This window comes from Melanostigma gelatinosum (assembly GCF_949748355.1).
Source record: "Melanostigma gelatinosum genome assembly, chromosome: 23".
NCBI classification, from domain to species: domain Eukaryota; kingdom Metazoa; phylum Chordata; class Actinopteri; order Perciformes; family Zoarcidae; genus Melanostigma; species Melanostigma gelatinosum.
The window spans coordinates 9,333,516-9,357,953 of NC_136656.1; the positions used below are offsets into that span (position 1 = coordinate 9,333,516).

At 42.1% G+C, this 24,438-nt stretch overlaps 2 protein-coding genes across 3 annotated transcripts; both read right to left on the bottom strand.

Annotated features, from left to right (window-relative positions):
• Window positions 1-4,330: 4,330 nt before the first annotated feature.
• ccdc149a (coiled-coil domain containing 149a) lies at window positions 4,331-15,386 on the bottom strand. 2 transcript variants are annotated; one of them, XM_079295027.1, is made up of 12 exons: window positions 15,258-15,386; window positions 13,535-13,696; window positions 13,338-13,376; window positions 12,635-12,742; window positions 12,421-12,537; window positions 12,122-12,294; window positions 11,645-11,717; window positions 11,406-11,490; window positions 10,623-10,767; window positions 10,347-10,423; window positions 6,819-6,923; window positions 4,331-5,971 (listed from the first exon to the last, which is right to left on the bottom strand). In XM_079295027.1, exons 1-12 carry the CDS (start codon window positions 15,306-15,308, stop codon window positions 5,409-5,411), a joined length of 1,698 nt encoding a protein of 565 aa, XP_079151153.1. In that variant the 5' UTR covers window positions 15,309-15,386; the 3' UTR covers window positions 4,331-5,408. The 2 variants fall into 2 exon arrangements, with proteins under 2 accessions (XP_079151153.1, XP_079151152.1); XM_079295026.1 differs by having other exon boundaries at window positions 12,122-12,537.
• Window positions 15,387-16,691: 1,305 nt separating this feature from the next.
• On the bottom strand, window positions 16,692-22,956 carry LOC306796634 (serine/threonine-protein kinase/endoribonuclease IRE1-like). Its single transcript, XM_079295675.1, has 7 exons — window positions 22,878-22,956; window positions 20,202-21,545; window positions 19,920-20,083; window positions 19,612-19,835; window positions 18,824-18,953; window positions 18,649-18,749; window positions 16,692-17,941 (listed from the first exon to the last, which is right to left on the bottom strand). The coding sequence occupies exons 2-7, from the start codon at window positions 21,505-21,507 to the stop codon at window positions 17,764-17,766; spliced, it is 2,103 nt and encodes a 700-aa protein (XP_079151801.1). The 5' UTR covers window positions 21,508-21,545; window positions 22,878-22,956; the 3' UTR covers window positions 16,692-17,763.
• Between the last annotated feature and the right edge of the window lie 1,482 nt (window positions 22,957-24,438).

The window sequence follows — 24,438 nt, forward strand, 5'->3', positions numbered from 1 at the left end:
AAAAGTGATGAGCGTGGACATTTTTAATTCTCAGCTCTGCTATAGAAGAACTAGAAATCCTTTCAACCTCGACAATTATAAAGTGATGAATAATCTGTCACTGAAGACAATCATTGCCGTTGACACAGGTAATTACACAGCCTGGACATTGCTAACAAGCTGCATAATGGCAAATGGCTCATTGCTTATAGCTGGGGGATTGATGGTGATGGTTAAGGAGAAGTCAACTTTACAACAAAGTCATAATTCTCGAATATGCAAGGATAATTTAAAATACAGTCCCCCTCCCCCCACCTTTCTGTCCGTCTCATTTTCACAGGCTATTAAATAGCAGTCCAAAAGCTGTTTGAAATAGCTCTGGCAAACACAGCTGCAGAGCTGGCAGTATGAGAGGATGGACATTACTAACACTGGGGACTCATCATTTGGAATATTGCTGCATTAACTGAAACTGCAACCCCCAGCATTGAAGAACTGAACATGAAATAGGTTTAAAGATGACAGTAAGTTCGAAAATATGATCTAGAAGCGATGTTTTTATGCCTCTCTCATAATTTAGTTCCGTATGATATTGGAGCATGAATGGATCCCTGAACCCCACAGGTCAAGGGGTCCGAGGGTTCGGAGGCCCACGCCCATGTTTCAAGTGACTGTTATTGTTGGAAAGTTAAAGGGCTCAGTCAAAAGTAGGAATGTCTTGATCGTTTTTTGATCCAGATCCTGATCACAGTCATTTTCAACAGTCAGTATTGAGCAACTGACAACCAAATCCTCACTAATATTTGCTTTGGTTGATTTGTTTGTCCATATCAAGGCCGTACAGTAACATTTCATTCAAATACAGCCCCTGAGACGGCGGAATGTCACCTAAAGAGACACAAAATGACGCTGGAAACAACTACAAAGAAAAACAAAGCAACCAGAGACAGATAATTAAGGACTACCTCATTATGCCTCGAATACGTTTGGCCCAACCGTGATTCTCTTGCTGGGAAGGGGAAGGTAGCATCTGCAGCTGTTGCCCCCATCACTGATATCACATCAGGTCCTGTCAGCTCTTATCACACTGGCCCACCGTCTCCTATATCTTAATAGAGATCTGACTGTACGCCGTGGCTACGTGCTGACCCCCAGGCGTGGCCTTTCTGCTTATCGGCCGTCCACAAGCTGCACACTCCTCCAACATCCAGCGACTTTGCCGACTTTGCTTGGCCAGCAGGGCCTTTCGGAGCCACGTTGTTTGTGATGCAATTCGTCGGTAATCTGTAAACTACTGCGGTAGGTCACACGGGACAAAAGAACAACAGGCAGCGGCAGAGCAGCAAGTATTCTGCGATCAAAGAAACTTCTATATTGATATGAGGGCTGATGCAGTTCCAGTGTATTTCCAATCTTTCTGTAATTTGAATAACTTTCAACTACATGCCAGTTTGATGTTGCTTTAATGGAATAGTTTGACAATTTATGTGCTGTCTGGTTGAGTTCGATGAGAATATGTATACCACCCTCATATCCGTGATGATGAGACTCTCGTTTCATATTTAGCGTACAGATATGAGAGTGATATCAATCTACTCATCGAAATCAGCAACAAAAACAAAATACGTTTATTTCTGTAAATGTTGAACTCTTTCTGTATAACATCACCGTTTATACCTCAGGACGACATCTAGGAGCCTTCACAAAGTAGAGACACAATTTACCTATCAACTGACGAAATCATATTCAAATTTGACAGCTGAAGCGATGAGAAAATCCGCCCGGTAATTGCAGAGTCCATATGAAAATGCAAACCGAGCAAATGATGCAGTTATGCATATCGTGTCTGTCTCTGATACATTAGAATTATTATCTCCACATGAAAGAAGCAGGGAAAAAAGATGACTGACGTATTTTGCCTCTTTCCTCTATTATCTCAGATAATAACAGCATTGTCAGCAACAGAGCAGAAAGTTACACTCCTCAAAATCGCAGCACCCCCGGGGAGAAAGTCCTGCGGGGCTCTGCGTCTCGGAGGCGCCACATGATATAACTCAGGTAAGCGTAAAAAAAAAAAAAAGCAAGGTGAGCGAAAGAAGCATGGGTCACAAGGGCACCGACCATCACTGGAAGGGGCATCTGGGCAGTATAGTAATTAACCCTGCTGAGTGGTTGGCCTGGAAACTGCTGGCTCCACATGCCCCTGTCCACCCCTATCCCTCAAACCTTTGGTGGACCCAGAGATGATGGGATGACAAAACCTCCCTGGTCACACTTATTAGAGCCAGTGAGCATTGCTGTGACCCGGCTGGTCTCTCTCCCACTATCCAGGCTCCAGGGTAAGATAACTGGGGGGGGGGGGGGGGGGGCAGAACAAAGTCGTTTGATACTGTGATAAGATGAATGGTATATATGATATGGTGCAACCCATCTCAACATCTAAAACATGACAGGGTATGGGCACAAAGCTACAAAGTCATGCACACGCGTACAAATGATTCCTTCCTTGATCTCTCTCTGAAGCACAAATACAGGGGGGGGGGGGGGCAAACACACACCTGAGTGATCGAAGCAGCATGGGGCCAATCAAAGCACTTCACAATGCACTTTTTAAATGTATTTCTTTACTTGCCCTCTAGTGGGGGATGTCACAGATAAGGGGCTAAGATTCGTTTTTGGCATGGGCTGGGGGTCTGGTGCTGCCTCTTTTTTTTTAATCTGTCGTGGTGATGATTGGCTTCAACAGCTCTCAACAATTCTCCTTTTGCTCGATGGGGTCTGGGGAGGCAGCCTGAACCTTTCAGCCGTGTGATACGTCTCTGATGAATCTTCAGCGAGTAAAAAGCTCATGTGCAGCTTGGTTTTTCTGGAATGGTCGTTTGTGCGGTTATATGAGGTTATTTGAAGTAATTATTGATTAAGCATGAATACACCACATATTTTCTCTGTACTATCTGAACCTGTCTTACCTTCTTTTCCTGTTTTCTTCTTCTTCTTTTGTGCCTAATCTAACTGGCGAATCATTCATAAGAGCTTGAAATCACCACGAGCTGTCCGATATTGATGAACTCACCTAAAAACTGTTGGGGTTTCTTGGTATAACCTGACCAATCCTGGATTTTTGACACAAATACCGATCTCAATATTAAAGAATTTCAGAAATCCAGTTAAACGCAAAGCATCTATTTTGAGAACTGTGACCACGACATGTTCTGAGTGGGACAATTTGCAATTTGTCAGTGCTCTCTGGTGGACAAACTATATATATATATAAACTATACTATATATATATATAACATATCTTTGGCATTTCTGCACTTTCATTCATTTGTATACATTGGCCAACATATACACAAAGCCGATACATGGGGTCTGTTCATTTGTGATTTTTTTTTATAAATATTGTCAACTCCAACCCATGTCCCACCTTTAACCGGCCCACAACCGTGACTCTTTCTTCCCAAGTCTTCCCTGAATCAGACAATGCATCTCATTATCGTGTTCTTTTTCTTTTTTGAACAGATATGCAAAGCTCAATCATTTCTTTCAGGCTTTCGCACACATGCAAAAAAAAAAAAAAAAGGTCAACGACTTTATAAAGAACCCAATGCAAGCTGGTGTCATCTTACAATTCCATGAGTTCAGACTCCATCTGGTTTATAAACTTAAACTCATTGGAGAAAATAAAAGGCTCGCTGCAGTGTGCCAAATCAGCTGCCTGGCACCGGGCCGACACTGGGTACGCACCAGAGCTTTGATTCTTTCTCTCTCTTCGCCTCTATTTTGTGTCAGAGATTAAAAATAGCAAGTGGCTTTCTGCAGAATAAGCAGTTCATGGGTTCTGGCTTTTTACGCTGCGTTTGCCTGGAGAGGCCAGCTGTCACCTGCATGCAGGAAGAGAAGGCCTCACTGCCGACTCCCAATGCACAGTGGGGTTGTGGACTCTGGCTGCTTGACAAAATGGGCGTGTCTGTGCATCCGTTTTACAGTGCTGGAAGAGGTTTGGTGTCTATAACTTTGTTTTTAAAGTTATACGATCATACTCAGACACTTTGTGTGTATGTGTTTGCATCTTTATGTCCATCATTTCTTGAAGAAAAACCCTAAACGGTGGCAGATGCAACAAATATCTTTCCAAAAAAAATTATACATCAATTCAATTAAAATTTCAATATTTTTCATGATTTTAGACAACTCATTTGTGATGTCGGGGCCAATTCTCTCTCCCAAGGCTGTAATAAAGTTAAGCTGCTCTAATCTGAAAAACAATCAAAAGACGGAGACTGCTGCATTTAGAATTAATGAGAGACCAACCTTGTGAACACTAAAAGAAATTAGTCAGAGAGATTTTCTGCGGATACATGGGCTCATTTTCTGCTTCAGAACATTACTATCAAACAAACCTCATCTGTGTGTGAAAGCGCAAACAAATATTACACCAAGTTCACAAAGTCAGCCTCTGTGTCAGAGCGGAAGTTTCAATCAGATTGAATTGCTCCCTGTGTGGTTTCTAGCTTAAAGACATTTAAAGACATTTATTCACGAGGCTACTTTTAGCAACCTATTGCAACCATATCAATTATTATATTTGATCTGCTTGGCTTTTTAAGCCATTTCACCATTTATCTATTCCATAAATCAAACTATCTTCACCATTACTTTTACTTTCCAAGTGCATCCTGTGGTACAAGCACCTCAGATATTTTTTGTTGTGTATGTGCATGGGTCGGAAAAGACCAACATCGAGACAAGTCATGTTGCGGAATCATGCATTTATATGAATAAATATCAATAAATACAGTACTTCCACATATAAGGCACGCGTAGTCTCATCCAGATATCTAAATTAAATTAAACAAGTACAAATAAAAACGGACTGATCAGTAATATTCACCCACACAGATGAATATACATAAATAGAATCTTGAATGTTAATATTATTCATTTACATATGTTTACAAAACATTCATTACAAGTGTTTGGACCACCTATGAGAGGAACAACAAAATGCAGCACTCTGTTTGTTGGCCTCCCCCTGGGAGGAAGACGAAAGCAAACAATTGGGATTATCTGATCGCAGGGGAGAGGAAGAAGGGAATATGGGGCAGAGGAGCTGAGGCTGTGCCATATCTGTTATTTTCACAGCTAAACTCTTCCTGTAGGGCATGGAGTTTGCAACTCCATTGATTTCCAGATTGCCTGTTCCTGCGCAGCAACGAGCCTGTCTCGATACAAAGTGCACCTCCGGCTCCGTCGACGGCGGCTGAAAAAGTGTTTTTCTCTCCGTGTTATTGACTGAAACGGAGCTGCGAGGTGGAACGGGGGTTGCTGGTGAGCGGCGGCCACGCTGTGAGAATGCAACTAGGGACGATTAATGCAATTACCAGCAAGAACGACAAGGACAAGGATTTAAAAGGCTTTCAGTGACGTCAGATCATGCCAAGGTTGTCACTGCGACAGGTGTCACCCTGCAGTTCTACCATGTCCCACCCTCCCGCATTCGACACCTCTGTGCGCTGGGTCTCTGGAAATGAGAGTGAGGTTTCCACATGTTCAGGCGCGTGATTCGACCGAGCGTCCCGGGAGTTGCAGGGCTGACGGCCCACCTCTGATTGATCTACAGTGGCTCGCACATTTGGAAGCCACGGAAGGTCCGATTCAGTGGACGCGACACACAGTGCCAGAGCCGCCTCTTCGCCTTCCTCCACCGTGGAGCCCATCAGCTCTTCATCCTCAACTCCCTCCACCTCATGCCCCGCCTCCTCCACCGGACTCTGCCCCTCCTCCAGCTCTATCAGAGCCCCGTCTTCCGTCGGGGTCACGATTTCTCCCCCTCTCCTGTCAATCCCATTCGTCTCCACCCCCACTAGAGGCTCCAGGCTGTTGAGCAGTGCAGGTGCGTCTTCCCTGCTGACGCCATCTGTGCCAAGGTCGCTGCCAGCAGTGTGGCGTTCCCACGACGATTCATGTGCACTTCTGTCGTCTGACACAACTGGGAGAGGGAAGACGAGACAACTGGTCATTTTAATTACTCACTTGATCCGAGGCCATAAATGCACCAAAAAAAACTAGTACTTTTGGCCCTATTCTGAAGCAAGATGGCCTCTGATTTGGGTTATCTGGCAACATCAGCATGACCAACGACCAAAAATAGAGCTGCCAATAACAACAAAATGAAGATTGAAACATGTTGGAAAGAACACTTTCTAAAGAAAACACGAGGAGAGCTTTCCTCTTCTGGACCACTGTGTCAACGTAGAAAGTTATTTCAATTACTTCTGTGACTGAAGTGCTTCCATGGCAACAGGCTAAATATAGCAGCAGTGCCCCCAGACAAGGGGACGCAGGACAAGTGTGACGCCCCGCATCTCGGCAATAGCAACAGCTTAGTTCTGCTTCTTCACCCAAATATGTTCTCACTTTGGGGATTACTGACCCATATTTGTGGATGTGCAGGCAAAAAGGTTAAAGACTGCACATGGAGTCTCAGCCACCTTTTCTCACACACACACACACGCACGAAAACACACAGGAAGAAAGCAACATTACTTGAACTGGCATCCATATTTATGGCCCCCCCGTCCCCCATCCCCTTTCAAAAGGAACACGGCAGAAGTTTCTGAATGTCAGCGGGCGAGAATTTGCTTCACATTTCCAAAATGCCATGGCATTTGGGCAGCTTGCACCAATGAGAAGCAGAGAGGAGCGGAGGCGAGACGGGATAGGACTCGGGTTAAACGTGGAAGATAGCAAGGAGTGTTTAGCACAATGTGGCTAATTACAGTGTTTATGCCGTGAGCTGCGGGTTCTCTCGTCAAATGGCAAATAGGCACGCTCACCTTTGGGCGGCTGCACTCTGGGCTGCGTGTTCGGCTGAGGCGTGGCGCGTGTCGGATGAAGCTCCGGTTGAAGATTTTCACTCAGTGTGACGTTGTCTCGATTCCCTGCAAGACCCCAAACAAGGAACAAAACACAAAGTGAGCGGTATGAAGAGTTTTGGGCATGTTAGGATATCCGGAGCACATGTATGGCGCCGTGCTGTGTGTACAAACATACACGCACGTATGCATTGCAGCGCTCACAGAAAGTGGCTTCAGCTCCATGTCATCTGTCTTCATTCGTGATGGCTGCACGCCTCTTAGGCTGACACCATATGCTACTCATAGGAGACTGTGCGCTATAAACCAGACATCACAAATACACACACACACACACACACACACAACTGTCTTCACAGAGACATGTGAATACATACGAGCCTGTAATTGTGCACATCAGCCTGTGCCTTCACAGAAACCCCCCTGAATAGGCCTGTTCCTCTGACCATTCAAGTGTGAGGCACAAAAACAAACAGAAGAATGAGAAAATGGATGAGTGGGTGACACGATGCGTGAGAATCATGAATGGCGAAGGGAGACCATATTGTTATGGATGCCGGGCATATTGTGGTGGATGCTCAGTGTTGACACTGAGGTGGGAACAGTGAGTGATAGCATTGGGTGGGTGCTGGTTGGATCCCGAGGCTTCTACATACCAACAGGAGGGGGGGGGGGGGACCAAGAAAAGCTACAAAGTTGCCGATTGTCTAAAAAGTTAGCAATCGAACACTGTTAACAAAGATGGCAAACGTTGTGCGAAACATCAGCACGTTAGCATTGCCACTGTGAGCATGTTAGCATGCTGACGTTAGCATTTCGCTTGAAGTATCGCTCGCGTGGAAGTAGACTTGTGGCCTCGTTTCTCTTGAAATCATAAAATTGTTATTTCAAATCGCCACGTATGACATTTGAGTGACTGCCAGAGGCATCAACCAATCGATACCAGTTGAGAAAAACCTCCATGCGAACCATTGTGACCATTGGCATGACAGTGATCTGAAGATATGTTGAGATATCATAACTTCACCTCACAAAACTCGAGCTTCGCTTGCGGTTGAAGCTCAGACAGCTGGCCTGTAGCTTTAAGACTACGCCTGCATCCGAGTGTCTTCAAGTTTTGAAAGTGGGGCCTGAGAGGAGTTCTGCAGACTGCCTTTGAAAGCCAATAATAACAACGATGGTGTTGGTTACTGAGCACAGCAGTGTCTCCAGGAGCCAGGCAGCACTCAGGAGGGAGGCACCAGCAACTTCCCTTAAACCCTACAGGCAGCTGCATGTCCAGCCATCGATCCGCCTCCTCATCACACATGTGGCACACTGTCTCCTGCAAAGAGGACAGACTCTTCTGCATGATATGACAACTCCAATACACCAGATCACATTCTGTCAAACAGTCACATGGTTAAACACTCCACTGAGATGCGGTGCTGTCCAAAACAGAGCTACATGGGTGCATTTTCCAATAGCTGATGCACACTGACAGGCTTTCACTTGCTGTGTTACATTTCAGCTTGCGCTCCGTCACAATGGGGGGGGGGGGGGGGGGGTTGGTGTACTGGAGGACTGATGGGGTTCTATCAATCACAACTTTATCTGACTCACTGCATCGATGTCATTGTTATTGTTTTTGTCTCTCCCTCATCCGGAGACGAAGTAGTCACCTCGAGTTCTCCGGGCCTCAAACAGGCAGCCAAGGCCCTCCATCCTATCCTGTTTGCCTTTAATATCCATCAGCACAACTTCATATCACATCAAGGCCACAGACGCTCACATCCCTCGATATATTTCTGTTTCCCTAACTGTGGTGGACAGCGTGGTCGTCAGGCACTCTGGGCCCTCGCCTACAAATTCCCTAATAACGGCACATTCCCCTAAATGTGTTTGTAATGTGGGCAATCATTTTCAGTAATGGATGCTTGTCAGTTTTATGGCGGTGAGAATGACGGTCTCATGACAGGGCACCTCCATCCAGCCGCAGTCTCTCCACCGCTCAATTTGGTTCATGCACGGCACAACATCCCCCTCCAGTGGGAAGAGCCGGGAACTATTTACTCGGTGGAGCGTTTCGTCTCCTGGTTGCATTTGGAAATTCTTTTAAGGCTGCAAATAGAACATTTTCATGCAGCTTACATTTGGTAGATGACATTTTTGTTTGGTTTTGCTGCTCTAAGGATGACAGTTTTATTATTATTATTGTTTTAAAAGGTAGGGAACAGCTGACAGACGTCTTAGCAAAATGCAAAAATATTGCAGCAAAAATATTTAATATATAAGCCTGGGTTTACTTCATAATGCATGGACACAGGACTATATATTTTTTTAATTTAAATTACATTTTGCTCCTCAATTTTAAAGTTGCTTTTCTCCACTCTCTGCCAAGAATGTTAAAAAGAATATCTGCAGCGTTGACAGCATATGTCACCATTAATTCTCCCGCTCATATCCTAAAAACACTGGATTGTGTTGACCCCAATTCCCAGAAAAATAACTTTTCTCCGTTGATCACTTCTTGTTCTCTTATCCCCGACGACACAGTCTGCATCATACCCCTCTCTCTGCCATGACAGCCTTCAGTCTTTGTCTCAAATGAGTGACCATTCAAAATCTTGCCAGAGAGCATCTGAGCCTATTTTTAAAATCAACCCAGAAGAAAGCAGTGCGCTGCATTAACAAGGTCTCTCCTGCCCGTAAAACGTTCCCAACCCCAACGTTAATAAATTATCTTTTTTTTTTCTCCCTGAACGTCAAATTTCAGACGGATCCACCAGACCACAAGGACCAGCGTTTGATACTCATACAGCCTGCTGCAGTCAATGGTATCATGAACAGACACATGAGCGGGTGGGTCAATGGAGTAAACACATTGAAAACGGTGGGCATGAGGTGACACGCTTTCTGGGCGTCTGCCCAGATTTGTCCTGGCGTGACATAGCGGAGGGCATGGATGGGCTAAGTGGGGCAGAAGGAATACATACTCCCAATTCCCACGGATACGCGGTAGGTCAAGCCTGAGACGCAGCCAGAGAAGAGAGAGAGAAAGACACACTGTTATCAACATAAAACCTCAATGGTGTATTTAGATAAAGGAAAAGACAGAAGAATGGGTTTAAAAATACAAATGAGGAAAGAAAAGGGATTCAAATGCAACGAGAGAGAGAGGATTCATCAAATTTCTAAAGCAAAAAGGGACAGAAGTGAGTTAACTGGTTGAAACTGGTTAACCTGGTTAGCACGCACAAACACGGCCCATAGGCACACGGTCATGTTTGCTAATGGTGAGGTACAGTTTCAATTTGCAACCAGGTCAAAGCACATGCAAATATTAAAAGAATATATGTATAAAAAAAAATGTAAATGACTGTGATTACTCTGTATTTGTTCTATAAGTGGATTGTGTTTGATGTCAGGTTGAAATGATACCAGGACTTCAGTCAGGAAGCTGCAATGTGGTCCAGCTGAAGTGGTTCTTTAGTTGGCCCTGAGACCCACCTGGAAGACTCCAGAGTCCAGCAACCTCCAACGTCTTCAGCTTCCTTTCCAAATCTGCCAGTCTGCTTCCAAGGATCCTGCAGACCAAATACAATGGATCAGGTTTCTTGGGACTGATGAACAGAGTGTGTGTGTGTGTGTGTGTCACAGTTCAGTGTTTGTCTTGGAGGTGGAGGAGGATTTTCAGAACAGGTATGCAAACATTCTGCTTGTGCGCCGTAAGTCCTTGAAGTCAGCGGTTCCTTTCCACACCACTGTAATGTGGCATTTCAGTACCTGTTGGTCTGCCTCTGGTGCTGGATGACCAGGTTCTTGTCATGGATGGTCTCCAGCAGAGCCGTGGCCAGGGACTTGAGGTCAGAGATGGACTGAGGCGTGGCTGGCAGGTTGCAGCCCCTCTCTTCCAGGAGCATCTCCTGGACTACAAAAGGAGTGGGAGAGGACAAAATAGGGATGGCAGATGAAAGAAACACAGGGATGAAAGATTCACGAGAAAGCGATTTCAATTTGAAGCCATCAACGATAATATGTGTCGCTTTTCCTACAAAACTTTCACAAAACTTAAAAAATATATATAAAAGAGAGGGTGATTTAACATGAGACGGGGAGAGAAACAGCATGACAAGAGCAAGGCAGAGATGGAGAGTTAGAAACAGCTGTCTACTAGTGACACTCTCCTCTCTTTAACTCCGGAGCCCACTGTGCTGCTTCTGCCAGCAACTGTCAGTCATCTTGGCAGGCTCATTTCCCTGCCAGTGGTGCTCTCTACCACTCAGAATACAATTAGGAGCCCAGCTGGAGTCCGGGGCGGTGACTTGAAGCATCGGCAAAAACAAAAAAAAGAGGAGTTACGAAATAAAGCGCTGAGACACGGCAAGAAACCAAGGGGCCTTTTAAAGAAACGGATTTGTTACACTGAAGAAAGGATCCGGTGAAGAGTTGATCTGATCATAAAGACTGAGATGGTGGCCGACGTTGTACTGGCCTTCAACACTCTCCAGATCGGCGATCTATTTATGTCGGGCGTTTCAAAGTGAGCTGAGCAGTTTGTGTTTTCACCTTGCTTGGCTGAGAGAACTCCAGTGAGGGGACTGCTGTTTGATTTCCCATATGTGCTGGAGTTCCTCCTCCTCTCAAGAACTGTCTGTGCGGAGGGGGGAAACAAAGAGAGGAAAGCTGACCGTGCCATGTTTGATGAATTAAAGTCTTGCTTTTAGTGCGTACGCATGGGAAGACAAATTGAGCAGAAGTCAAGTCAAATGTTCAGGATTCATAAATCAGAGGCACTCCATCCGCACCTTGTACTTCATGATGTTGGATTTCAGCAGGTTCACCTCCTCTTGTAGTTGGCCGAAGCGCTGGTGCAAATACCTACGATCAAAATAATACATCAGGAGAGCCAAAGCACACACAACAAGACTGATTACATGCGAGACATACCACACTCTCATAGTTTTAACTTGAAGACAATCATACATATGATTTTTTTTAAACATTTAAACACTGGTATCGGATCAGTACTCTGTGTAGGACAAAACCCAGGTCTGGGTTTTGAGAGTGAAAAAGTATTTATAGTTTAGTATTTACACAATGTAACAGTATTAGTGTAAACCGTCCCCCATTATCATTTGAAACTGATCGAACTGATCGAAAAAAATGAAATTTAGAGTATAAAATGGCTCGGTGAAGCATCAGAAAGAGGAAAAAGAGGAGAGAAGATTCAGAAAACTACAAGTAGAACGGACTTGATAGTAGACAGTAGATATCCCACTTGCCTGTTCTCCATGCAGAGGGCGTCCACGTCAATGATGCGAGCCTCGCGGTTACCCAACACGTGGTTGAGCTCCACGTTGAGTCGGGAGGCCTTCTCCCTGAACACGCTGCGCTCCGCCTTCACGTCCTGCAGCTCGTCCGTCACGGCCTTCATGTGGTGCTCCATCTCCTCCATCTCGAAAAAAAAAAAAAAAAAAGCAGCAAGGCAAGAACTGTTTGTGAGAGCGCTTACAGCTTTGTTTACCAGAGAAGAAGTTGCTGAGGGTGCACACGCTATTTTCAGCAAAGGAACTGGATCAACCTGTAGCCCCGCTCTCTCAAGCTGGTCAACTAGATCCTCCCGTTCATGGGCGGGGAAATGGCGTGCCCCCACCTCCTCATCCCCCAGCCTCTGCCGAGTAATGGTCAGCCTCAGGAGCTGCAGAAGAAAAGGAAAACACGTTGAATTCACCGCTTCTCTCGAACACATCTACTCACTCACTGCACTGAGTGAGGAGGGGTCAGCCTCATGTCACCTTGTTGTCCCCCTGGGCCTCCGTGAGTCTCTGAGTCAGCTCCTTCACCTCCTCGGAGAGCTTTTTTGCCCGTTCCCTCGAGTCTCTCAACAGCTGAGCCAGGTTCACCTGAGGAGAACGAGGAGGAGAAGAAGGAGAAATCAAGTGAACGGTCATTTATTGCAAAACAGCTGGTGAAAGGCCACTTGATCAGTCATGGAGAAGATCCACCAATAAAACCCATTCGATGTGGACAGCACGGCACATCTTTCTTCTTCTCAATAACAACTATCACAACTAAATACATCTAATGTCCAAGAATCACATGATTTACTCGATATAAAAAGCGATCTAGTGTGCATGTCAGCATTATCCTTTTTCACAATATTGGTGTTTGCACTCTCATCAGCAAGACTCCTTTATTATAATGCAGTTCAGCCGCCAACTCTTACATGTTGGTGGTCACGGCGTCCTTGAACGCACCACCAGGCAGAGTCCTACAGACACAACCACCTTAACATTTATCCAAACTATGATAATCTGGTAAACGGGGCATGTTGTTACTGCTGTCACAGAAGAAGTGTGCAAGCCGTGTGAGCACGTGATCTGTATGTGATGTGAAGTCACGTGCCAGAGGTTATCCTCACCTAACTGAGTCAGCAAAGCATTTACACTGCGATATAATGCAGGCAAATACTCGACTTTGAATTCAACCACGACTTACTTGATTGCGTTTTTCTGGCGGCAAGGAGGGGTCCCCATCCTAAAATATGAAAAGAGGCAAACAATCAAAATATTCTTGGTCGTCACACTGTTGAGCGTGACCTGACTGCTTCGTCACATGGAGTCCTAGGAAACCAACAAACTTGCGTAGGCAATCATGCGCACGTGGACAAATCAGCGTCACCTTGACCCACTCACAATGAGTTCCCTGTACTTTTTCTTGAGTCCCTGGTGGCGCTCCCTCAGCTGGTTGGCCATCAGCTGGTACTGGTCTCTCTCCTGCTGACAGGTGTCCAGCTCCTTGGACAGAATGAGCAGGGCCTCCTTCTTACTCTCCAGCTTGCGCTTACACACCAGGAACTAAGACAAACAGCGCACACGGGGAGAGAACAGAGAGCAGGGGTGTTGCTTGTTTTTGTGTGGATACAGTTCATTGTAGCTCTGTGTTAATTCCAGGGACCACAGGTCATATCTTATCCATCAATCATAACACCGTTATTCAGTTTGTTCTTGGCCCCGAACGGTTCCCCACAGGTGGAAAAACACACACACTGGAGCCAAGTGTTTGAGGTGGAGATAAGACAGAGTAAACCCCGATAGCTGTCAGACCCGCCTGTAACCAAATTAAATAGCAGCTGCAGAGCTGGCTGTGCAGAGGCAGTGTGTAGTCAGGCTCGACCACGAGTAATTCAATTACTATATTACTGTTTGAGTTTCTAAAAAGTTTTTCTTGCTTTGTACATTTCACATAACGTGTTGTATTATAACATCCGTGATAATAACAGCCAGCTACAGGCTTACATTGCATTTTCAAATATATATATATTTAGTATTTACACAATGTAACAGTATTAGTGTAAACCGTCCCCCATGATCATTTGAAATAAAAGTCGATTTATATTTTGGGGTTTTGGGTTAAATCTTAGCAAAGCTAAAAAAAGGTGCAACTACTACGCAAAGGGTACCAAAGACATTGTAAAAGGGCCTTTACTAATGTCGTGTTATACTGATGTTGTGTAATGTTAATGACCTAATGTTCATACATTTTCCCCCTGCATGTTCGAAAAAAATGAAATTTAGAGTATAAAATGGCTCGGTGAAGCATCAGAAAGAGGAAAAAGAGGAGAGAAGATTCAGAAAACTACAAGTGGTAGTCTAATGAGCAGACTTATAAACGCACTGTTACAACTCCTTCATAGTGTCATATTGCTTTTCGGAGAATTATGATGATAAGTTCATAGTAGATGCAAAAGTAGACTTGTGTACAATATGTTATGTTGAACATTGTTGCTCCTGAATGGATCACAAACCAACCCAATTATGTTCAACACAGCTCCATGTCCTTGGTCATGGTGCCACAGCACTTAAAGGAATAAACTTCATAATTCTCAAAATTCTGACCCTTTGCTTTTTTATGAACAGCATTTACTTGTACTTTTACTTTCAATACTTAAGTACATTTAATCTCAGAAAATTACTTTTGACACAATACATATCAGATACTTTAAGACTTTTACTCAAGTAGTATTCTAATAGGTGACTTTTACTGGAGTCATTTTCCAGTAAGGTATCTTTACTTTTACTCAAGTATGGCTTTTGGGTACTTCATACACCACTGCTTATATGTCTGGTCACCGTACTGTACATGTTGAAGAGGCGGGCAGGAGTGTCACTGCATGCTGGATGCTGTCGGCCTGACACAACAGCACGCTAGCTTACCCCTTCAATTGTTCTGCAGCATATCGAGCAAAACACGAACAAGTAACGTTAAATGGTTTTCTATGTGATGTCAAAAAGCTCCTCGGTCTGTTATTAAGTAATGCCAAGACAGCGAAGCTCGTTCCACACGGTCCAAGGGAGCGTCTGCAAAAAATCAGTCCGTCTCCGCAACCGCTGTTGGCGGCGTTCGCCCTCCACTCACCTCGCTGACCAGCCCCTGCCAGTCACTGTCGCTCCTCTTAGCAGACTGCATCGTCCGGAAATACGAGGACAAAATGTCAGAATACAGGTTGTCCTCTCTGACTCTGCCCAAACTCCGTTTGTTTATCCTGCAACGTCACTTTTTTTTTACTCTTCTGTCAAGTCGCGTGGATGAGAACAAGATTACTCTTCCGGTGTTACATTGAAAATAAAATCATCGTGGAAGAAAATTAGCTTTTTGAGCAATTCTGATTCACAAAATCATACTATTTTAAAGAAACGCTGGATAGCCTGCACTATCCGGAAGTAAAGCGACACATGAGCGATCCTGGAATTAATAATAATAAAACGTAAATTGATCAATTCAACAAGATTTCCTTCACAATAAAAGCACGAAGTCATTGTAAAAATGTAATTGTGATCAAAATTGGACACAAAATAAGTCAGACATTTTAATGATTTATATTTAGCTCTTATAGCTTCAGAATTAGATTCGTGAATTGGGCCTTAATTCTCACCTTGTATTATGCTACAAAGGATATTATTAACTTATTGCTGGGTGCATTGAGATAGGGGGAATTATACTTGACTGACATTCAATGACGATAGCACAAACATGAGAAAACGCATCTTACAATCACGTATTCGCAATACAAAATATAAAAATGAACATATTTCAATTCAAGTTTAAATTTGCAGTGTATTCTGAACATATTCAATATGCCAAGAAATGTAAAAAGTAATAAGATAATCTGTATTTTGTAAATCTTGCATATGCCATTAAGTTCTGCAAAATTGCAATACCATTCACTGAGCGTTTAGGACAGAGTTTGTCACCTAGAGAATCCTACTGATGGAAATATTGAATTAAGTTTTACCTGAGAACAGTGAAATAGATGAGTTGCTTTATTTTGAATTAACTAGTGTCTTGATCTAATAATATGTCTGGATACATTTAAGTGCATGAAACCAAGTATCTGTTGAAGTTACAACTGAAAGATATTTTCCCAAGCCTTTTTAAGATTCTTTTTTATTCATCTGAAAACAAATCTGAATTGGATGGGGCAAAGTGTGGTAAGGGAAGACATGTGTCAAGACCATTCTTTCCATGAAAGCTTTTTTTTATCCAATACCAATTTTTTAGGGAAACATTGATCATTACATAACCTTTATTGGAAAGATAGTAAGGAACTTTCCTGCAAACAAAAATGCATATCTTGTGAAGGCTCAGAGGCTTGAATCCAGAAACACAACTCAAAGACAGGCAGGTATGGTAAATGTTTACGCAGAGTCGAGCTGGCTTGAGTTGTGACATATCTTCTTTTTTTTAATATATACTTTATTGATGAGAATGCACCATATGACATAAAAATCAAAGAGCAAGTATTTTCATTTTTTGTGCACGTGTTACTCAGTTTACAGTAGAAAAGGAGAAAATAACAAGAAAGAAAAGCAAAAAACATAAAACAAACAAAACAAAAACAGAAAACAAAGAGCTACTTAAATCAGAACACCCACCCACAAACCCACCCACAGACAAGGCCTTCACATTTACTTACGTAAAGTTTATGTAGTACAGTATTGTAAAACTATAGTTCAGTAGTTGGGTTAAATTGCAATTAATCAGAGTTGTGACATATCTTGACACAGGCAGCCTTGCAGGGTCTTACAGGGATTTACAGCCTTTAATTCAGGGGTCTCAAACTCCCGACCCGCGGGCCAAATCCGGCCCGCTACGTCATTTTATGTGGCCCGCGAATCCGCCAGCAAAAAAAAAAAATTAAAAAAAAAAAATTAAGTGAGACTAATAATAATAAAAATATCCCCATAGTCGAAATTATGAGATAGAAAGTCGAAGTTATTGGATAGAAAGTCATAATTCTGAGCTAGAAAGTCAAAGTTATGAGATAGAAAGTCAAAAAGATGAGATAGAAAGTCAATATTATGAGATTGAGATTGACAGTCAAAATTATGAGATTGAAAGTCAAAATTATGAGATTGAAAATCAAAATTATGAGATTGACAATCAAAATTATGAGATTGAACGTCAAAAATATGAGATTGAAAGTCAAAATTATGAAATAGAAAGTCAAAATGATGAGATACTTAAACAGTTAGAAGCAGCTCTTTGACTGGTTACTGTACATTTGACATGGAAATGTATTGTGAGCACATTGAAGACTACTTTAAACTGTGAATGCAGAGAGTTATTTAACAATATGTTTCGAGTAGTTACATTTACAACCGGCCCTTTGTGGGCGACCATGATGCTGATGTGGCCCGGAGTGAAAATGAGTTTGAGACCCCTGCTTTAATTGGTAAAACAGACAAACATTTTAACAACACTGTGTCTCCATCAGAGAATAATGAGGAAGCGTACTTTGAATTGGCAGATCAATGACAAAATAAGCAAGTGAATTTTCTGCACTGATTTACAGCCACACAGCACCAGGTCTCATTGCATTTAGCTGCTGTTAAATTGAAAAACGGCAGTGACGAGCCAGGTGTCAATTATTCGTTGGTTTAGTGAAAATGCTTTGAGATTCTTGAACTGAGAAGTTAAGATCCTCGGGTGGTGTTCCAACTCCGGTGGACTTCCACCCTTTGCGTTTGGCAAATGTCCAAACACCTCCAAAGAGATCAGGAAACAGCACCATCAGATCACATTGGGCCGCGTCGTTGGCACTGCAAACAGAAAGATGAAATTGTATTATAAAGAAAATCTCTGACAGTCATCCACAATATAACCAGTGGCTCCCAACATTTTGGCTTGTGACCCCTTGAAAAAAGTTTTAAAGTCCTAAAAAGGTAATATGACCCTTTTAGAAAAGTAGATGTTAGAGAAAGGTCTATTTTGTTTTGATTTTATTTTGTAATAAGTGGCAACAAAAACAAAGTAATGTCAAAAAAGTAACGGAGCAGACATTGACATCAACTGATGTGGCCGTGGAGATGGGTGTGATGAAGATACCCATTGTTCAAGTAAAGGGATATTGAATAACACGACCAAGAAACTAGTGAAAATGTTTAATAAATATGTTAAATTCATTTTACACATACTTCCATAATCCTTAATGTTCTAAAGAATAGGACCAATCAAAGTAACAAAAGCTCAGTCTTCTGAGCATTTCTTCTCACTTTGCAGTTTTTACCTTCAACCCAATAAAATAAAGGTGAATTTTGTTGGTGGAGCTCAGAGGATGAAAAGTTACAATTGAAAAATAAAATCAACGTCTCTTTTCAGAAAAGAATGTCCCAGAGTCACTGTGAACATTTTCATTCCTTCCACCAAAAGAATAGAGGGAGAAATAAGTGAGAAAGTATCATGTTGATGGTGAGTTTATTCTTGACATATTAAGGTCCTTCATATTTTTAAATTCAGTTTAACTTACTAGTGCACGAGGAGGTTACGTATGAAGCGCAATAATCCCACCACATTTTCAGGGTAGGGTGGCTTCTTGCCCTCCAACTTCTGGACCACCTCTGATGGAAACTATAATACAAAACATCAACATTATACTTACTGATAAAGTTAACTTAAGGAATACAAACTAGTGGGGTTATCACCTTCTCCTTCCACAGTTTTAAGGATTCACCCCCAGCAAGTTTCTCCAGCGAAGAAATGAATTCCTGGTCAGTATTTCGATAGTTTTTCACCTCCGGCTGGTCTCCAATGTCTTTCAAGTATTCTACTTTGCTGAAAAATAAAATGCAGCCTACGTTAAAGGTGGCTGTTCGACAAGATATAACAACGTAAACCTTTTTGTCATATTATATTGCAAATAAATGGTGATATGGAGAGGCATTGGAAAATATATTGACAGAGAAATCAGAGCAACTGAAGAAAAAGTCACAAAAAAAACCAACACAAGACGAGCATGACTAAAATAATCAGTCGGCCAGTCCACCACTTTGGTTCAGGCTGAAATATCTCAAGAACTATTGGATGGATTGCTATGATGGTTTGTACGTGCATTCATCGTTCCCAAAGAATGAATCCTAATGATGCCACTTTTTCTCTTGTGTCATCAAGTCAAAATTTCAGTTTGTCCAGCACTTCGTTGCTGGACAAATACCATCATCCTAAACTGTAATTTAAAAACGGTGTGTGTGTGTCTGTTGTTTTTATTTCTGTTTGGAACTAATTAGAAAGTTTTAGCTGCTAAAGTGCAAAACTAAGATAGTGGCCATTCCAATTATACATGCTTACATGCTGATGTTAGCATTTGGATGAAATTGATTTTAAGGGCAGGCTGTGGCTGTCGACTAGGTCTTGTTAACTCTGTGTCAGGTACAAAACAGAGAAATAATAACAAATATGTTGAATTAATTGGCCATATGTAAAGTGGTTCTACCTTTCTGGTGTCCAGAAGAATGGATGACTCAAGCATTCTTCCACTTGAGGTCTTTTCTTTGGTTCTTCATTGATCATCCACTCAATGAGATCCTTGGCCACCAAATCTTGAACAAGGTCCAATGTGTAGTTCCCTTCATGAATGTTGTACTCACATTCATAGAGTTTGTCACCAAAAGGATGGTGTCCTCCAGAAAGGATATAATAAATCAGCATCCCTGCCACCTTGAAAGTTAACATAACAGTTGTGTTATTGAAATATTTTTCACATATAACATTCAATAAAATGTATATAGCAGAAGCACTAACCTGTATGTCAGTGCTCCACTTGTAGGGTGTGTCAGCTCCTCCTTCTAAAGTCTCCTTGGCCATCCAGCATTTTGTTCCTGCTGTGCCGGAGCGATACGTTGTCTGGCCTTTCGGTAACCGTCTACTTATGCCAAAATCAGCTAATTTTACCCTCCCATTAACATCTGCAGGACAAATGGTGTAAATAGATTCAATGAACAAAATCCTATCTGATACATATTTGTGCACTTTGACTTGTAGATCGTGGTTTACATGTTTATGTATATTTTTTACTTGTCTTACCGATCAAAACATTCTGTGGTTTGAGATCCCGATGGAGAATTGCAGGACTTGAATCACATGGACTATGAAGCACCTTTAAACTCTCGAGGAATTGACCGACAAGATCCTTCTTCTTCAGACCTTTAGGAGGATTTCGGATGTATTCTTCCAGAGTGTATTCACAAAGTTGAAGAGCAAGATATCCAAAGTTCTCATCCTCCGCCTTATCAACATATCGCACAATAAATTGATGATCAAGCTCTGGAAGTCTTAGAAATCCTTCCTCGTTCTTCAGCTCTTGATAGTTGCATTTAGACATTCTCTTGATAGCAACTTCAGTGCCATCTTCTCTCAGCCCCAAGTAGACTTCAGTACCATTACTACCCACCGCTATGCGGAATTCTTCTTGATTCACATATATCAGGCTTCCAATCCTGGTTATTTTACTTTCATCAGTGTGCACAAGCTTGTTTAACTTGTCTCTCCACCTCTTGCTGATTGGATGGATGAGTAAACCATTTGAAGTTTGAGCAGATTCTGCAACAGGAGCTGGTGTTGGGTCATTTGGACTTTCTTGCTGGATAGTCCTGTACTCAGTTCTGGTTAGGTTTGTACCATCTTTGCTTTCCAAGGTGTGTTTGCTGAAATGTTCTTCCAATTCTACTACCTCGTCTTCTTTAGGAATGTGACCTGAAAGTAATTTTTTCAAGTAGTTGAATAGGACGCCTCCAATTTCTGAAGATGCGGTTGTTTGGCATAACTTCTCAATAATGTCGCGATTCCAACTGTTTGTGCCTTTTATTTTCTGTTTTATCAGACAAAGTGTTTGCAGAGTAACTTCACATTTATCCTGGGGAATGTTTGGAAAGCGATTGAATGCACCTGCAATGTAGGAGTTCAGATTTTGAGGGTCCTCCAGCCATTTCACACTTCCCTGGCGGTATTTTTCTGCATCTTTCCCAGTTACATTACAAAGTGTTTCAACCATGGTCAGATGGGTCTGAGGATTCTCCAACAGCATGTCAAAGGTTTCAAACACGTCTTCAGGTGGTCCCACTTGAACAGCAATTTCCATCTTCAGAAAACATCTGAGTTTGGAGAAAAAGTCATCTCCTTCCGATGCAAGGCCATAAATCATCTGAGATATACATTCATTGTGAGTAATATGTTCAGGGAGAGTTGCAGGTAAAATTGTTAACTGTGCACCAGCAGATATGAGCGCCTTTAAGTCATCGGCCCGGTTTTCGATGGCAGCAGTTTGCATTGGTGACTTTTGTTGGATGACCTCACATATAGGGCAATGTGCTTCTTTTGGGTTGACTTCCATCACTGTTTGGTGATATTTCCTTCTTTGCTTCAGAGTTTCTGTAAAAAGACAAAAGCATGAGGTTACTGTTAAACATATGATGCCGTGCAAAACTTCAGCACGAACAGTTCTGTCAGTATTGATGAGTTTGGTTATAAAATCTTCACTTTTGTGTTTGAAGCATAATCGGGAATACATATAATCCGATTTCATTGTGGGTTGATGAAACATTTTATCTACTTAAAATACATGAAACATTGTAAATTGGTGTTTGTTATGATTAGGGTTGGGTATCGTTATGATTCTATCGTTGTGAGTACTCATCGGTTTTATTCCTTATCGATACTCTTATCGGTTCTTTTTGATTATATTGTGAGAAAAAAGGACAATAAATTAAGAAAAGAACAGACATTTTTTTACGAGTCTTGTATGTAAACAAATAGTCTTTCTTGAGCAGCAATACAAGAAGTTCTGAAATCTATAAAATACATTCGCACCTAAACAATTAGCGAATTGACGAGCTTTTATTCTATTCTTATTTGATGAACTGCTGGTATTACCTCCTTTAGGTACCCTTAAGGACCCTTAAGGGTTTTTATTGCATTCATGACAACGAGAGTTATCAGCATCTGCTCAAGTAAAATGTCGACGCACTTTCGATCTTTTTGTTCGCCCTGCCTAGAGGCATAGAGACAGAGAGATCAGATTTGTGCTGCTGCTATTTTCCACAGAGATCTCACTTCATAATGTCATCAATACCGACAGCAGAACCGCTAACTCCGGACCTCATCAATACTCAGAGATTTTACTAATTTAGAACCGGTTCCTGTTTAGAACCGGGTTTCGGGGGGCATCCCAAGTTGAGATGAATGAAGATGAACTTGAGCGGTGGCTGGATGTGGCCGATATATCGGCCATACCAATATATTTTCAATTTCAACTTATGACAGATATGTCGATATTGCCTAAGTATTTATATATGAATACATACATACATGCATAACTGAAATGTTAATAAAGTAAGCACGAGGTAGAAACAAAGTCCCGGCGTGAACTTCTTGCTTGTTGTATCACTGCCAGGGCTGCCGTATGGCAATTCAAACATCTGCCATTTCCAAACTGCTCACCAAGTGGCATAACAGTACAGTTCAAAAGGAAACATATTGCGATATCGTTTAAAATCAACACATAAAACTAACCATGATGTCACCCCTCCCCCATTCACGGACACTTGCGCCATCTTGTCGTCAGGTTGTGGCAAAGTACACATAAAATGGTGAACATCTTAGTTCCTCGTTCCTCATTCAGGCTACACACTAGAACTCAACTTTCTTCTGTTTAATATTCTACTTAGACTTGGAAGAAATAAACAAATGATAAGAATCACTTACAATTTTGAAGTATAATGTCTTCTTTGAGTACAATGGGTCCAAAGTCTGCATTCAGGATCCGTGTTGTAATGCATGCGCTGAACTCAATGGTCTGGTCTTCCTGTGTTCTTTCCTTTTTCTCTTCTCTTGCTCCGCCCATGCCTGGCATGTTTGGACTGGTTACAGTTGGATTTCCTGCTATTCATAACAACATAATGTAATGTAGGGTACAGCATGAACAGTTACAACAAGGCTACCATCTGCTAAATCTTTTGTTAAAGGTGCGAAACATAAAAATGAGAGCAAGAATAAAGTTAACACCCTTGTTTGAATGTGAGTATTCTTCCAGCTGTAGTAACATTAAATCTTTTTAAAGTAACTGCAAACATCCGTTCAGATTTGTGTGTGGCGATGAATAATGGCTGAATTCCATTTAGCTGCTTCACTTTCAGGCTCCTGGTATTGTTCATGCTGTCACACTGGCATGGCTTATTGGGACACTTGAATAGAACAAAGCCATCGTTAATGTAAATGTCAGGTGTCAAAAAAAACTCTTGAACTTTTTTGTGCTGTCTTGTTGCCTAGAGTTGCTAAAGCCCTCCTATGGGGTATAGACACTATAGTTATAAAAAAAACTATTATATCAGCATGACTTTAATTTATTCTCCTCTAACTGCTTATACAACTTTAAAATCATGTAAGAAGTCCTACTTCAGGGTAAAAGAGTTTGCCTTGAGATGTGCTCGGCTCCTCTAATGTGTATGTGTAAAAGAGGAAGTCAAAAAATAAAGAGGAACTGCATAACAACTTCCGTCCAGACCAGAAAAAGAAGTCTGACATTCGAATGAGGCAACTATTAGTTTTGTAATATTTTCCAGTCAAATTTAGTGCCATGGTATTACGTTCTAAATTAATCTGTAAAAAAGACTTTGTAAAGATGGCTTGGTTCATTGAAAACAGTTTTAACAAGGCAAGACAGGCCTGGTATATTTGGGATTTCTCCACATGTCAAAGCATGCCCATAGTAAATAAAAGACATGTATCAATCAATTATAGTCAACTGTCAATCGATACTGTCAATTAGCAATTTTTCTTACTTACTTTGTAGGGGTCCAGAAGAAGGAATGACTCAAGCATTCTTCCACTTTAGGTCTGTTTTTAGGTTCTTTATCAATCGTTCACTCAAATAGTGCCACCACATCTTGAACATGGTCCAAAGAGCAGCTGAAGGATCCATGATTACAACTAAATATCTCCAGCAACCAAACTCCTTTTCCTTTAGGCCAGACTTCCTCATGCTTCCAGAGAAAGGCAGGACCTTCAAGCAATCTGCTATTCGTCAGAAGATCTGAGACCTTCATGTCCCCGTGACCTGGATGTGTTTTTCCTTATTTAACATCTGGATGTATGTTCCTCTTCCGTACCTACCTTCGCTGGCATCATCAAAGTCATGTAGTCGGGCATGTCTGACCTCTCCAAAGTTTACTGGCTTAGCTTGGCACCTGTCCACATGCAGCCAGCAGATCCAAGTCCTCCAACTGCTTGTTCCATTGTTATAAGATGTCTTGATTGTAAAGCAATC